General features: G+C 30.9%; 3 protein-coding genes across 4 annotated transcripts in view; 1 reads left to right on the top strand and 2 right to left on the bottom strand.

Annotated features, from left to right (window-relative positions):
• Positions 1 to 123: 123 nt before the first annotated feature.
• On the bottom strand, positions 124 to 2151 carry LOC108749658 (ER membrane protein complex subunit 6). Of its 2 annotated transcripts, XM_018488483.1 has the most exons (6): positions 2042 to 2151; positions 1114 to 1274; positions 960 to 1052; positions 720 to 739; positions 296 to 369; positions 124 to 213 (listed from the first exon to the last, which is right to left on the bottom strand). In XM_018488483.1, the coding sequence occupies exons 1-5, from the start codon at positions 2079 to 2081 to the stop codon at positions 339 to 341; spliced, it is 345 nt and encodes a 114-aa protein (XP_018343985.1). In that variant the 5' UTR covers positions 2082 to 2151; the 3' UTR covers positions 124 to 213; positions 296 to 338. The 2 variants fall into 2 exon arrangements, with proteins under 2 accessions (XP_018343985.1, XP_018343984.1); XM_018488482.1 differs by having other exon boundaries at positions 124 to 369.
• A 1849-nt stretch (positions 2152 to 4000) lies between these two features.
• The window catches only part of LOC108749644 (ryanodine receptor), a 43302-nt gene continuing 32248 nt past the window's right edge, over positions 4001 to 15054 (top strand). The window contains exons 1-2 of the mRNA XM_018488462.1: positions 4001 to 4089; positions 7129 to 7528. Of these exons, the coding sequence (XP_018343964.1) occupies positions 7475 to 7528 (54 nt within the window). The 5' untranslated portion in view covers positions 4001 to 4089; positions 7129 to 7474. The remainder of the gene's footprint in view (positions 4090 to 7128; positions 7529 to 15054) is intronic.
• On the bottom strand, positions 9945 to 11540 carry LOC108749668. The gene is made up of 2 exons (XM_018488499.1): positions 11404 to 11540; positions 9945 to 10400 (listed from the first exon to the last, which is right to left on the bottom strand). The coding sequence occupies exons 1-2, from the start codon at positions 11442 to 11444 to the stop codon at positions 9986 to 9988; spliced, it is 456 nt and encodes a 151-aa protein (XP_018344001.1). The 5' UTR covers positions 11445 to 11540; the 3' UTR covers positions 9945 to 9985.

The following is a 15054-nucleotide window of genomic DNA, read 5'->3' as shown; positions in this document are numbered from 1 at the left end:
TATATATACTAGTATATATCTCATACATCTAATAAAGAATATGGCTCTTATGTAACATCTCTATTGCATTGGCTTTTATATTTTTTTCTACTTTTACATTTAAATATTGGATAATAATGCCAGTGATCATTTTAAAGAAACATGTCTTATATATATATTGATGTATAACAACGCGTGAACGCTTCATCATTTATTTGGTCAGTATCCAAAACGCTTAAATAAAATAAATACAATGACTGGTTTATTATAATAATTATGCAACCTTGTTTATTTATATTACGAGAATAATAATTACGTGATGTGTCACAATTGTTGTAAGCCATCCACCCTTTCTTTTTTCAATAGACATGAACCATTCCATATAAAAATCTAAATCAGAATTAAGAAATTTATAGTGTATTGGTACTTAAGAAACAACCAAGCAGAACAACAAATCATGGGTCATATTCTTTTTAGCTGAAACTACTTTTACGGTTCAGTTTTTTCTTTTTCTCTCCAACTTGGAGAGAATAGAAAGAAAGATGAAGTGTACAAAAACTTTAACTAAAAAGAACAGATCTATAATAACATCAAAATGATATTAAAATAATTGATTAAAAAATGATTTTTAATAATCATTTTGGAGTCATTTTGATGTCACAATCACTCATGTTCTGTTTGAGTATTGCATATCTATAGAAATATATTGTTTGTATCATTTATATTGCGAAAAAGGATACGTCCAGAATAATACGTATGTCTGTAGATTTTGCAATCACACATTAAGGAAAAAACATATAAGCCAGCCTCCGAAAATAAACTCTCTAAAACTTTTATAGAGTAAATTTCACTCTGAACAGTAAAATGTCATAAAAATTGAAATTTGAGCCAATCTTTTCCAAAATTGGCTTAATTTTCATTTTTTAAAGTGAGATTTGAAGAATTTAGAGAGAAACTTTAGAAAGCAGTATAAAGGATACGCAAAGTCCCCCAAAGAATCCACTGGTCAAGAGATGCCGCCTGCTAATAAAATATTTTCTCCACTGGCCACCAGCCTTCATCAACAGCATTGCCTACGACGATGATTTGTGACATTATATACAATTATTGCTAATTATAATATGGTGCTCTTACCCACAGCCCGAAAACTGCAAAGACGTAAAACACAAATCCATACAATACAGTCAATCCTAGCAGTCCTGCTGTACCACCCGATAAAGCTGCCATTGAGATCTTACAATATTCTACAACTGCGGCGTTATTTGCAACAGCCGTCTCGCTATATGCAATAATCTCTGCAATACATAATCATATTTAATATCTGTTTTAGTTGACCATTGATTTAGCAATATTCTATTGCATATCTCTGGTGAAATTTTGGAAATTTTAATATAAATTGGAATACTTTTCAGAAATATTAAGAAAGTCTACATTTTTTAAATCAGAATTTTTTATATATGTGAATTATAAAATATTCTAAGATATCTTATACTATAATTTTTCTGAATAATCTTACAATAATTCAGATTTCATAAGATTTCATTAGAAATTATAGGATAAAAAATTATAGAAATCTTAGAATATATATTTTAGAATTCTTCATATATAACGAACTTCTAGAAAAGATGTGATTTTCTCAACGCTTATGTGAAAAATGTTACAATTTAATATAAGATCTGAGAAATAAATATAGAAAATCTAAGAAATGTTCTAAAAAGTTAATTCATAAATTCTGAAGTTTACGTAAACAATTTTTTAAATTATATAAAAAATTCTGAGAAAATATTCACCAGGTATGGAAACTTCTTTAGAAAATTACTCAACAATTCAGAGTCATCGATCGTGACTAATTAGTCATGTCACTTCGTAGATTAATTAGATAAAATGTGATTGATTTTATTAATTTATAATTTATATGTTACTGCGTTTAAATACTAAATAAATAAATGACAAACATAACCTCTCAAGACAGTCTTTTATAATATTGTTCAATTTTCTTGCATTTACTACAATTACACACTTTAATTTACACACTTATTTTCAAGATAATTCTCGCACTTACCGCCGCTTTTCTCCTGCTTCGTTTTTATTTTCCCCAACATTTTTTTATTATTAATTAATGAGACGTTAACCTAACAGCGAAAAAATAAAGATACGCCTGCACAAACGCACGAACGGTGTCGTGTACAAACAGCTGTTTCTATCGAGACACGTCAGCTTTTGCGCTGTGTAGATACTGTAGATTCGAGAACTGACGGCGGTAAGTTTAAAGATAGTCACGTAACTCATGAGACATTATTAAAAACTTATAGATGTTCACTATACAATTGTCTAGCAATCACTGGCAAGATGTAAGTTTTTAATAAGTTACTTATCTATCAATTACTAATTTTTAATAGCATATAAATATGCAAATTCTAATCAGATTAATGCTCTTTAATGTTTACCGATAAAGAATGATTATAGAGCACGCAGTGTATACATTGTTTTATTTATTTCCTGAAAAATCTATTCTATTGCACATTCCCGTGACAATGATATATTATGTTGAAAATCTTGGCAAGGATCGATGGCAAGAGAAGCAAGATTATAATAGTCGTTTACTAAAATTTGAGAATGTTATTATATAAACCAAATATCGCTAAATGATTTATTAGACGTGATAGTTTTTGTGTTAACGGAATTAAATTCTGTTGTTTTAATTCAATATAATACATTAGTTCATTTAAAACATATGAATTTGATATAAAATTATCAACAATTTTTCGAAAAATTATTTAATCAAAATATATAAAATGTACATATGTAATACATAATTTCTTATACGATATATAATTGTACGAATCATATAAATTGAAAACAATTCTGTGATAAATGTAATATCCCACAATGAAAAAAATTTAATGTAATAATATATATTTATTATGTAACAAACATTGCATTATTATGCAATAAATACTTATTATGTAATTTTTCGTTTATTTTAATATTGTTTTAAACTTGTGCGATATGTTCTAACGGTATGGTAATGTAATACAGACACTCCTTAGATACATAATTATTCACAGAATTGCAATTTGTATAAAAAGTAATCACAAGAAATGAGACATAAAGTATCTTTTATACAAATTGCAATTCTGTGAATAATTGTATCTAATCTTCTTGACACACTCTCTATCTACTAAGGTGAGTCACTCCACTTTTTAATGTTTTACTTTTTAATGTTTTACTTCCATAATAATCAGTTTTCTTGTACCGCCAGATTTTATATCACTTTGGTAATTTGTGAGTGACACAATCTTTTCAGATATGTGAGCATTTCGTTACATATCTATATTGCTAAAGAGGATTCCAAAATAAGTTGAAACGTTCAAAAAGAAGACATCATTTATCGATAGAATATTCGTAATTTTCATTATTTTAAGATCTTACGCCTGATCACCCTTTAACTCTCATTAGCCTTGATTTATATTAGTTATGTTTATAATCATTTCAAAATTATAAAAATTCAATTGTTGTAATTATTTTCTATCATTCTACTTATTATTGCGACCACCAAGAATTTTATGTTAGTAAAAGTACCGATCTACATGAATTTTAAGAACGATGCAAAAAGTAATTTGTTTAAAAAATGAATAACATTGAATAAAGAACTATGCCGTATAAAAATCATTCATATTTTTTAATTTATTACATATTAATTAAAAAGTCACTGACAATCATTATAATAATTCCAATAATTATTCCGATAATTCTAACGTCGCAATTGCGAGTCTCCGAGGTTTATTCAGCTATGATGCAAAACGCGCGGAGCGGAGCGGTACAGTTTGCTCGGCTCGAGGCTGAAAATAGTCGTCGCTCCGCTCGGCTCAGCATAGCTCCTCGAGCTCCGATAAATATTCCGTCGCGGGGGTCCGATTTAAAGCGGTCAGGAAAGCAAGAGATTCGGCATCCCGAAGAATCCCTCGGCTCGCGGGTGTAAGATATACGATTTTTCGCGCCCTTGTGGAATAATAATGCGTTTGCTGTGCGTGTGCTCGTAAATTTCTACGTGAGATTACGTAGAAAATTTTTTCGTTGATTTGTGACGAAGAAAAACGGTATTCTGAGGTGAGTCCTTCCGGGATGAATCGTCGCGATTAATTCGATCTCATTCGCGGACACGTGGTTTCAAGACCAAAACCACCGGTTGCACCCTGTTAGGGCGTATGTGTGTGTATAACTGTGTACGTGATGCTTTGAGTGACGTGTATGTGGAAAAACGTAATGTTTTTTTTTGTGCAGTAATCCAGCTTTTTTAACTAATTAATTAATTCTATGGAGTAGTTTGTTATTAGAAGTGTTATAAATGTGACTTCTGTATGATAAATTTGGAACATAAAAAAATATTATGCAAACATGATAATGATTTTGTAGCTTTAATACACGCTACATAATCATTAAATTAATTTTAAAATACAATAATAATAAATTCAAGATTAATAAGAGTCAGCGCAATATTAGTATGGAATAACTTGACTCCATTGTTCTCACATTCAAAACTTGGAATAAAGAATTAAATTCTGCCAGTTTAATTTAATACAATATGATCATTGATGGGCTTCTTACAATGATCACAATTAATGTTTAATAATTTATAATAAAGAAGACATCGTAGAACAATAGAGTTAAGTTATTCCATACTAATACTATGTATCCTCTCCCGCGCTGACTCTTATTAGCCTTGAATTTATTATTATTATTATTTTAAGCAGTGAGAGTCCTGTTAAAAAATATTCTATTATTAATTTTAAAAATAAGCTTGGTTAAATGATAATGTGGATAAATGCTTAATTACTTGAAAAAGCTTAATACGTTTCAAATTTTAAATTATTTTCGCAATTTTAAATTCAGCAGACAGTCTTAAAATTAGAAAGTCGGTTATATTCTTATGCAATGCTGCTTTCTGGAATAGCTCTGCTAGAAATGACAAAAAGGTGTAAAAACGTTCCAAAAGACGAAATATTCTTCAGTTATCAATAAAATGTTTTAATTCTAAATTACTTAAAACGTTTTTTAATTTAAGTAGTTTTTTTTAACAATTTAAATTGCTACATTTTTGTTATGCAATTAAAATTCTGAAGTGAATTTCTCTCTCTCTCTCTCTCTCTCTCTCTCTCTCCCTCTCTCAACTGCAGACAGAGGAAATTTATTTTACTATTATTTCACTTTGATGTTACTTTGTAATATCATCTTGAAATAATATTGAGAATATTAGTAAATTGTTTCCGATAAAATATTCAATACCGCGAACGATGAAGATAAACGAAATATTTATAGCACACATGTTAGAACATGTAGATTTTATCGACTTTTTCAATGAAATTTTTATTAATTCATTCTAAAGCGATTTTATCAGAAGTGCAATAAATATCCATTAATGTAGATGCAATTACTATAAATAAATATTTAAGAATTTTTAAAAATAGATATTCACATGAGCTTTACAAGAAATATCTTTAACCTTCAATTATCATATTAAACGCGATAATAGAAAAACGAGTCTCATATGGGCATATTTCGGTAAGCCATCGCGGATGGATCTATTTCTGCCGCGTTGCTGGAAATAAATTCTCAGAGAAGGCAAAATCAACCAGACGATCGACAATTCTATGTCGATGCATTGCAGCGTTGCTGCCAAACTAGATTTTTTTACTATTCAAGTGTGAGATAGAAAGAGAGAGAGAGAGAGAGAGAGAGAGAGAGAGAGAGAATACAAAGATTTTATGTTCAATAAAAATATAAACAAGATATTGTATAATATTACGAAATGTATTCAATATTTTTATGTAATTTTCATCGCTCTCGACGACTTCAATTTCGTAAAAATAAATGAAATAATAGTAAAACATCTTAAGATTCTAATTTTTTATATTTTAAAAACGTTACTGTTATTATAAAAATTTTAATGGAATATCATATATATTTATTGCAGAATTATTTTTATCGTTTGTGTGCTATGTTGTGCGTGATCCATTCATTGTAACGAAAATAAAAAAATAACAAATGTGTATACATTATGACAAATTATTAAACATTAATTAATAATTGTAAAAAACCCATCAGTGAACATATTATATTAAATTATACCGGCAAAATTTAATTCAGCACAAAAACTATAACATCAAATAAATTGTTTAACAGTATTCGGTATTTATAATACATTCTCAAATTACAAAACAACCTATTGTTATAATCTTATTCTCATTGCAACGCCATAATTAAATAACTGTTATTCGTACTACTTGTGTGAAAACTAAAAGCTATTTAAGTGTGCTTAAATTAATGTTAACAACTTGTATTCCATTTATCGCTCGTATTTAATGTAATAATATTGCTTGCAAGTATCATATGGATATTTTTGACTTTTATATTCAAATCGAAAGAGGAGTATTAATAACCAGAGAATTTGTACTTTTTACTCTCGCAATATAAGCGAATTAGATCAAATTAATCTTAAATTGGGCGTTTTATTTGTAACATTTTCCGACTGTGCTCTTGTAATCCAAGATACTTTCTAATTCTGTAACGTAATCCGTCGGAGCACTCACTTATGACTCACTCATGAACAGTCGCTTTTGCGTTCATCAGTGAAATAAGAGACGTGTTTGCTTGAAACTATTTTTATGTAACTACAAAATTATCGGAAAACGTGTCTCGTCAAGTAACGAGTTTTAGAATTTTAATAACATTAATAATCAAACTGTTTGAAAACACTTAATGCTACTCCATTTTCAAAGATTAATTTAATGAATCCAATTGATATGAAGTATTTCTTTTTAATTAAAAATAAAATATATAGAACAGAAAAATGTCAAATTGCCAAATTAAAAAACCATTTACATAGAAGACCATTCCATTCTACTTTAAGTTATTGCAATATAAGTGACATAACACGTTTACGATGTACGTTTTCATCTACAAAAATCACCTTTTACCTCTGTCGCGTTATTTAGATTTATTGGAAAGGTAAAAAAAGAAAAACAATATGTTCAACAATATTTCACGGTGAGACGGACGGCTGCGTAACGCGAAAACCATGTAACATAGTCACATAACGTGGGATTTTTCGCGTTAACGGAATCTCGAGCATGCGGAATTTGATTGAAGGTGTTGGGCGCTTGCGCGAGATACGTCGGCGAGCGGTCTGGGTGCCATCCGATCAGCAGTGGGTGATCGTCGGTGCCCTACGACGGTTCAGCGTGCCGACGTTGACATCATCGTCGACGTCCTTGACAAGACAAAGAGGCCGGGGAACCGTGTGTAGTGACGGGAGCATGCTGTCCACGCGAAACTGTGAATGACCACCGCGTCCACTTCGAGCATCGATAAGGGTGCCTCGGACACGAAGTGACACGCGAGATACACCCGCATACGCACACCCGCATACGCACGCACGAGAGCGCAGGGGTGACACAGACGGAGGAGGGTCGTCGCGTGAAAGCGCGTCGAAGGGATGGCCGACAGCGAGGGTGGCTCCGAGCAGGACGACGTATCATTCCTCCGCACGGTAAGTCTTACTTCGCTCTGTGAGATTTGGGATGGCGCGATAGAATGGGACCATTGGTTTCAAAGTTTAAGAAGAATGCTGGAGAGATTGTAGACCAGAAAGCTCATAGTATCAGTAATAATGTAAAGTTGCTGTCTTTTGAAATGCAAAGGAGGTAAATTCGGGAGGCTGGTGTCTAAGGATGCTGACAGAAATCTCATGATTAATGATCTAGGAATGTTGAGGGAATTGTTATCAATGTTGGAAAGATGAATTTAGAATTATCTTCAGAATTTTGATCTCTTTTCATGCAAATCAGAAGCGCATTTTTTATTAATGTGTATTTTTTCATTAACAATTTAATTATAATTAATTGTCTTTATTGGACCTTACATTATTCAACAATGTAACGTTATTTAAATAACTAATGAATATTAAAAAGGGTTCATGGTTTCTCGCTTCAACGAATCTATTCGTGATAAACTGGACAAAGATCAAGTAGCTTCATTAATAACTCTGCAAAGTTCACATAAAAGATGGACGTGATATAAAAGGTGTAAAGGTGATGTTTATCGATAGATTTGAAACGAGCCGAGTGTTAATATAACAGCCAGTGTATTCGCTAAAAGCGCGTGAGAACGCGGACGTGATTCACATTCAATGATTCGCTGATGTGTATGTGTGAAAATGAATGAATGCCGATGCAGTTGGTGGAAGTTTGTTTGCACTACAAGAGGTGGACAGACTATACGCATTGCGCGAGCCGGTGTATTGCACTGATGCAGTACAATGATAATATTATCATATTATAGCTTCGTACTTATAATTTTTGTAATGCATCTTGGCGAAAATATAGATTAGAGACGTATAATACAATACAATAATCTGAAAAATAATATAAAGACAATGACTTAAATAATTTATAAATTTAATATAATAAAAATAGGGCCAAGCAAGGTCTTAATGCTGAGTTATCATAAAACAAAATAGTTTATTTCTACATACGTTTCGACTCTAATCAAATAATCATTCGAATAACAATCTTAAAACAATACATACATGTAACCTGATCTAAAAACTAATATAAAAGAGTAAATATGGTGTATGTACATCAATAATTCTAGAAGGTTAAGATTGTTCGAATAATTATTTGATTTTTATATCAATTTTAATTGAAAATGACCCAACTAGAGTCGAAACGTATGTGGAAATAAACCGTTTTGTTTTATGATAACTCAGTACTAAGATCTTGCTTGGCTCGTAGCTCTATTTTTATTATATTAATCTAAAAAATGTTTAATTTTTTAGAAATTTAATAATTGAAGTTATGTAATACATTATGTTTTCAATTAAATTGAATTACAATGTACTTTTTAAAAAAATTAAAATTACAAAGCATTATTTAATACTTAGTAAATTCGAACTAACAATAACATAACTGTTAGTTACAATTTCCCACTCAACAATATCTGTAATATAATACAAATTGTATATAACAATTATAACTAAATTATAACTAATAATCATGTCACTGCACTGTTAGTTGATGTTTGTAGAAATAATTTAGTAATTTGTATTAATGACGGGTTCAACTTTAAGTAAATTTCAGAATAGTTTGCCTGAGTATTTTCAATTTATGTGTTCAATTTAAATGTTTGCATGCAATTTTTTACGTGGAAAGTCATATTAAGAAAAACTGTATGTGATTTTAGCGAAACGTGGAAGCACTTAAAGTACCTTGCAGCACAACCTTGACCTCGTTCGACCTACAGAGATCATGCGCGTGAATCTAGCCTTGTACTTGTGTCATTGCGTCATAATATTTAATTTATGTTATCTATTCATTTGATACTTATAATTAATTATCATACAAAGTAAAATTTATATGCAGACATTTTAAATATTTCACAAATGCAAATATTCTTCCATAATTATAAACTACTAATTATGTTTTATTTTTAATACTTCATTAGCATTTAAATTAAAATTTTTTAAATAAATATATATTTAATAAAAATAATATATATTTAATAAAAACGAATTTAAAAATTAATTACAAATTGTACAATTTCAAAAATATTCAACTCATCACACAAAATTGGTCACAAATTGTACAAAATTGCATATTTTCTTCGTATTCATTACAACCGTTTTACTATTCTCTTTCATTTTTATCTAAAACCCGATGCTTTAAAATTCTAAAATATATTTGACACACACACACACACACACACACACACACACACACACACATCAAAGATGTATACATATAGTAATATATTATCGATAATATTTTTCGTATTGCAACTTTGAAATAAAATGAAAATTTAAAGGTTATAAACGTGTTTCAACGAGCAGAAATTTTCAATATGTTGTTTTATCGATCATAGCTTATTTTCTCATATTATTCGTATTATATCTGTTTTGCTTCTTTTGTATAACTGACAGATTTTTTTTTTAGAATGTCTAAACACTATTTCAATAACATCTGCATCTTCTTCTTCTCCTCCTCTGTCCCCTCCCATACCTTTTTCGTCTTTTCTTTTCTTTTTCTGCCAGACGTACGTAGTGCATCTTCTTTTCCTCAGGCAAAGCGCACCATTCCTTGCCAGCCTGACGGGCGATTTCTGTCATACGTTTGCAAGGCATTTGTTTTTTACAGGCATAATACATCTCAAGATAAAAGATGATATAGGGATTATGTGAGATAATTCTTCGTCTTATGGCTCTTTTTCTACTTCTAGTTCTATTTCTACTTCTGATTCCCTGGCCACAACGGCACATAGACTTTCTTTCGGCCGTTTGTCCGCACTGATTATAACTTTTTTTTTTCTCAGCCTCTGCCTCCTTTTTCCGGTTGCACGTCTTGTTATTCGTTTCTTCAAAAACACCTCTGCAAAGGATTGAACCGGTTTATCTCATTATTGTGTTCCATTATAATTCATTGTAAATTATAATGCATACAAATATATACAAATTAATTAACATCTATAATATTCAGTTCAAACGAATCGTTAATATTCTCTCCAAATTAATTGTTAATGCGCGCATTTTTATTATGCATTTAGCGCAATATGTATTATCGATGATTAAAACGATCGAAATACTTGATTTTCACGAAATTTTCTGCTTTTCTTCAAAGTGGTTTGTCGATTTGACTCATTTTGCGAAGAGCGGGCGCAAATTGTATAACTATGAAGTATACATAGGATGTTCTGGAAATCGTAACTGAGAAAAAGGTAATTCTTCAAGTAAAAAAATAAATTGAAAATATAGTATAAAATTTTTTCGTACATTTTTAATAATTTTTCAATTAATAAAATAAATACATTATTGAAATTTATTGCATTATTTTAAATTATACCAAACTCAGACTAGCCTAAAAATAGTACTAAATAATGATTGAATCAAACAGATTGTAGCTAATTAAGTACTTGCGTATTTAACAAATATTCAAACTTGATTTTTTTGAAAACAGAACTCTATACGAAACAATTTGTTCTATATTTTTTACTTACTTTTACACGAGTACTAATCACCTCCTTCTCGGTTGTATTATAATTTCTGAAACATCCTGTATACATAAAGCATACGGAACGTTGAGCAAAAAAATCGATTTCTTCTCCGGAAGGATGGCTTTGATTATCAACATGAATGCTATCTTCACAGGGTTAAATAGCCTTTCGTTCTTAAAGAACCGTTGTGGCGAAATCGCGTGCAAAGATACATTTCCGTTAGATTCACCTCGCGATAACGTGCCGTGTAAAATCGACAAAGACCAGGAAACTATTTGTGATCTTATATGAAACGTCACATCCGCACTTTTTGACAAGCTACCTTTCCTACGAATGGATTACGTACCTGTACACGACAGCAAAGTACAGAATATCGCTCACCTGTCATCAAATGTGCTTTTATCAATATTAGGATCCATCATTCGCTGTCACAATTTTCACTTGATAATTTGATTTGATATTGAAAATAAAGTGAAATGTCATCCGTACGAAAACATCTGAAGCTTTACGAATTTAATTCTCTCACTTCGCACGCTCGAGAATAGTCAATGGGTACCTATCGATTATCAGCATTGCATAGATAACAAGAATTTTCTAATAGGATCAAATATCAAAAGTGTGAGCGTATACACTCGCCATCAAAATACGATTAGTTCCGCGTGCAAAGTTAAATTTGTATGTAACTTTGTAATTGCGATCATTTCAACTTCGTCGTAAAAATTGCTTCTTAGCAAGATAATTATTTAAGAAAAATTAAATTTTAATTTACTACGATTTTTTTGTTAATTCATGTAGAGAAAGTTTGAATAAAAAAATTTATAATGCAACTTTAAGATAAGGAAAAATAAATTATTCAAGTTAAAAAAAATAAATTACTCAAATTTTTGCAGATAAGGTAAAAAAGTATGTGTAACAATGTAATAATATCTCAAAATTCTTTCATTAAAGTGGATATAACTTTTAATTAATTACATTTCACCTTAATATTGCCTTCGAGGAGACACTTATAGTCGAGTGATTCATTGTGTAGTTTGCTGACAGTACTTTGCAACACGTGCTATGCACGTCGCGCGCATAGAAATCTAGCGAAGTTTCCGACACATCGCGTATATTTTATCGTGGTTCTTCTTTAAAGTTGCTTTTTCAAAGCTAGTCGCTTTTAGTTAATTTTAGAATTTAATGTGACGCTGTTCTGTCTGATCGATAGTTGTCAGCTCGCGTAGCTTTCATTAGTGATGTCGCATCGAAAAGTGATGAATTTATAATTAATATACCGCGATGCAGCGTGCGTCGGATGCACCGAGTATCGAACAACAAACGATATACCACACGCACGATGGAAACACCTTTCTAAAGCCTCTTCCAGCTCAGTGGAGCTTCACTTTTTACCGATATGTTTATCAAACGATCATTTTATATGCTGATATTTCTGATGAATAAAGGAAGCAACGAATTGTTAAGTTAACTTGAGTAAATTTTAGTTAGAAAGGATTAAAATATAGCTTCGAATTTTTAGAAAGGATTACTTCAAATACATTTATATTTTCAGGATGATTTTAACAATGTTCAAATTTCTTTAAATATGTTCAATCGTGTATGTGATAACTTTCTCATATCACGCACTAACTTTTTTTCTGTACATCTGAATAAAAAATCTTGAAATGTGCAATATAAATGTGGAAAGGTTAAATATGATTTATGATTATTCGTCGGTTTGATGAAATTATAGGAGTTATCTGCTTGTGAAATGAAGGTTTATCCTTGACCTATACCGCAATATGTTTCGATCGTTAACCGACGCCGGAAGTAAACGATGTATTTGGTTCATTATCAATGCATACGTCGCTCGTTAATCCACTAAATTACAAACAATTCTATCTTAATGTTAAGAGAAAAAATTAAGTGTAAAATCTTATGCACTTATTTATGTGTTTCCATAATCTCTGATGTTATACTTATTAACAGTAAAATCAATATCTCAAACACCGCAGGAAGAAATTGGATTACATGTTTGATGTAATTATAATAAAAAAAATTTTAATAATAGAGAGTTCTTAATTTTTATTTTATATCGCGTACATTATATGGGAATATAATCACGAATTGGAAAATATTTTGAATACAAATATTTCTTCATATAATATCTAATTAACGTTAGCAATTTATAAAACTACAGTCCGCGTCATCAGCGAATTGACCGATTGCATTTTATTAATATCTCGATAAACAATATTAGGATTTCTTGCCAAATTTCCAGCGGAAACTTTCGGTACTTCGCGTGTTTCAAAAGTAAATATACGATCTCACATATGGCGAATCGCGTGCCATTTCGTTTAACTCAGCAGGAAGTTATGTTAATGTGTCCTTTAAATTTATTTATGCATTTCTCTCCGTTGCATTTCAATTTTTTTTAAACTTAAACAAGGCAGGAATGTGCGTGCACGTTCCTAGTTATACTCACCGTCGCATTACATCCGATAACCGACAATATTCGGATTATATTCTTATTAAAATATAGAGAGAAAGAAAAGAGTGAATGTAGTTGTGGCGATACAGGTAGGATACGATTAATACGGTGGTGTAAAGCAATTTCATTTGCACGAACGGTCCTGCGAACCGGGTTCTGCAATCGATTTCAATTTAATTCTATAATCGGTTGATTGCCTTAGATACGTTGTGATCACATTCTTGATTGCCTATAAATCGTATCTGATTAGCGATTAAAGAATAATTGAACGCAAATTGAAGAATAATTCAAGTACGAATTGCTTGCAGGTACTAATAATTTTTTAATCAAAAACTGATAAACGCGCGTGCATGTTTAATCCACTTTAATTTTATACAATATACTGCAATTTTCTAATAATATAATAAAGATAACATTTTCTTTAATAATAAAATAAAGATAACAGTTTTTGAAAATGTTTCATGTATGCATTTGCGATAAGTTATATAATTTAATATAAGATTTTTAATTGGATTACATATTGCTTTATTTAGAACGAAGGTAAAAAAGAAAGCACTTAGATAATTGCTAGGCTGTCGTATTAATTTTCTTCTCGTACCATTAAACTGGGCTTGGAAATTGTTAAATATGGGACGATCTTATCTTAGCAACTCATCATACGTAATTTATATATAGGTGTGTACCGATTGAGTAATGAAGTCATCTGATCTAACCATATTACAGAAATACGAGATAAAAGACAACTCTCTCTGAGACTTTCAAGTTTTGCCAACTTCTACATTCGCTCTCATATATTTTTCATTCATTTTGTCGTTCAATTAACTATTATCTTTTTCTTCGTTTCCTTTTTCTCTATCGTGTCTGAAGTTAAAGTTAAAGGGCATGAATATATAAGTCTTTGTTTACAATAGCTGGCTGAGTGTAAAGGAAAATAAAACCGTCGATGTAAGAAATTAATAATTTGAGATTGCAACTACAGAAAAGGGCAAAGAGGATGGAGCTTGAAAAAGTACAAAGTAAAATCGAATACAAAGATGAATAAAATCTACGCATTCAAGGGTTACAATCGAACGACGCAAATTGAGTGACTCACTCGAGGAGCTTTTCGAGGCGCGATATTATTGCAAACCTATATTAAATAACGCCGTTTTCCACTTCTCTCGCGGTGACGCGTTCAAAAATTACAAGGTGCATTCGAAGCCGATATACTTGTGTATGTCCGGTCCTCATGCATTCCTGAGGTCGTCCAAATTGGTTTTGGCACGGCGGCCGTGTTCTGTCGTTCGGCCGGCATCATAATTCATGCAATTTCGCAAAAGCTAATTATTACTATCACAGAAAATGCTTTTTAAAATAACATCATTCAGATCAATGATATCAGTTCGTCATCTGACGACATTCTCATTGAACCTCGATTCCATATCCGCAAAATATTCTATGGATTTTTTCTATGGATGGTTACTTCGTAGAACCATCTCTATTGTGGATTGCAAAATCCTTAGGTAGTATTGCGTATTATTGCAGCACATCAACGCGATGCAATCTCGAGAGAAATTCGAGATCTT

The sequence above is a fragment of the Trachymyrmex septentrionalis genome, unplaced genomic scaffold (genome assembly GCF_001594115.1).
Source record: "Trachymyrmex septentrionalis isolate Tsep2-gDNA-1 unplaced genomic scaffold, Tsep1.0 scaffold31, whole genome shotgun sequence".
Lineage (NCBI taxonomy): Eukaryota > Metazoa > Arthropoda > Insecta > Hymenoptera > Formicidae > Trachymyrmex > Trachymyrmex septentrionalis.
This window is presented reverse-complemented; position numbering and strand designations above follow the sequence as displayed.

Coding starts and splice junctions, on each gene's coding strand:
- LOC108749658 (XM_018488482.1), bottom strand. CDS start 2,081: ATGTTGGGGAAAATAAAAACGAAGCAGGAGAAAAGCGGCG. Junction 740..959: donor GATTCTTTGGGGGACTTTGC/GTATCCTTTATA, acceptor CAAAATCTACAG/ACATACGTATTATTCTGGAC. Junction 370..719: donor ACATACGTATTATTCTGGAC/GTATCCTTTTTC, acceptor ATTCTGATTTAG/ATTTTTATATGGAATGGTTC.
- LOC108749668 (XM_018488499.1), bottom strand. CDS start 11,444: ATGATGGATCCTAATATTGATAAAAGCACATTTGATGACAG. Junction 10,401..11,403: donor AAAAGCACATTTGATGACAG/GTGAGCGATATT, acceptor AATCCTTTGCAG/AGGTGTTTTTGAAGAAACGA.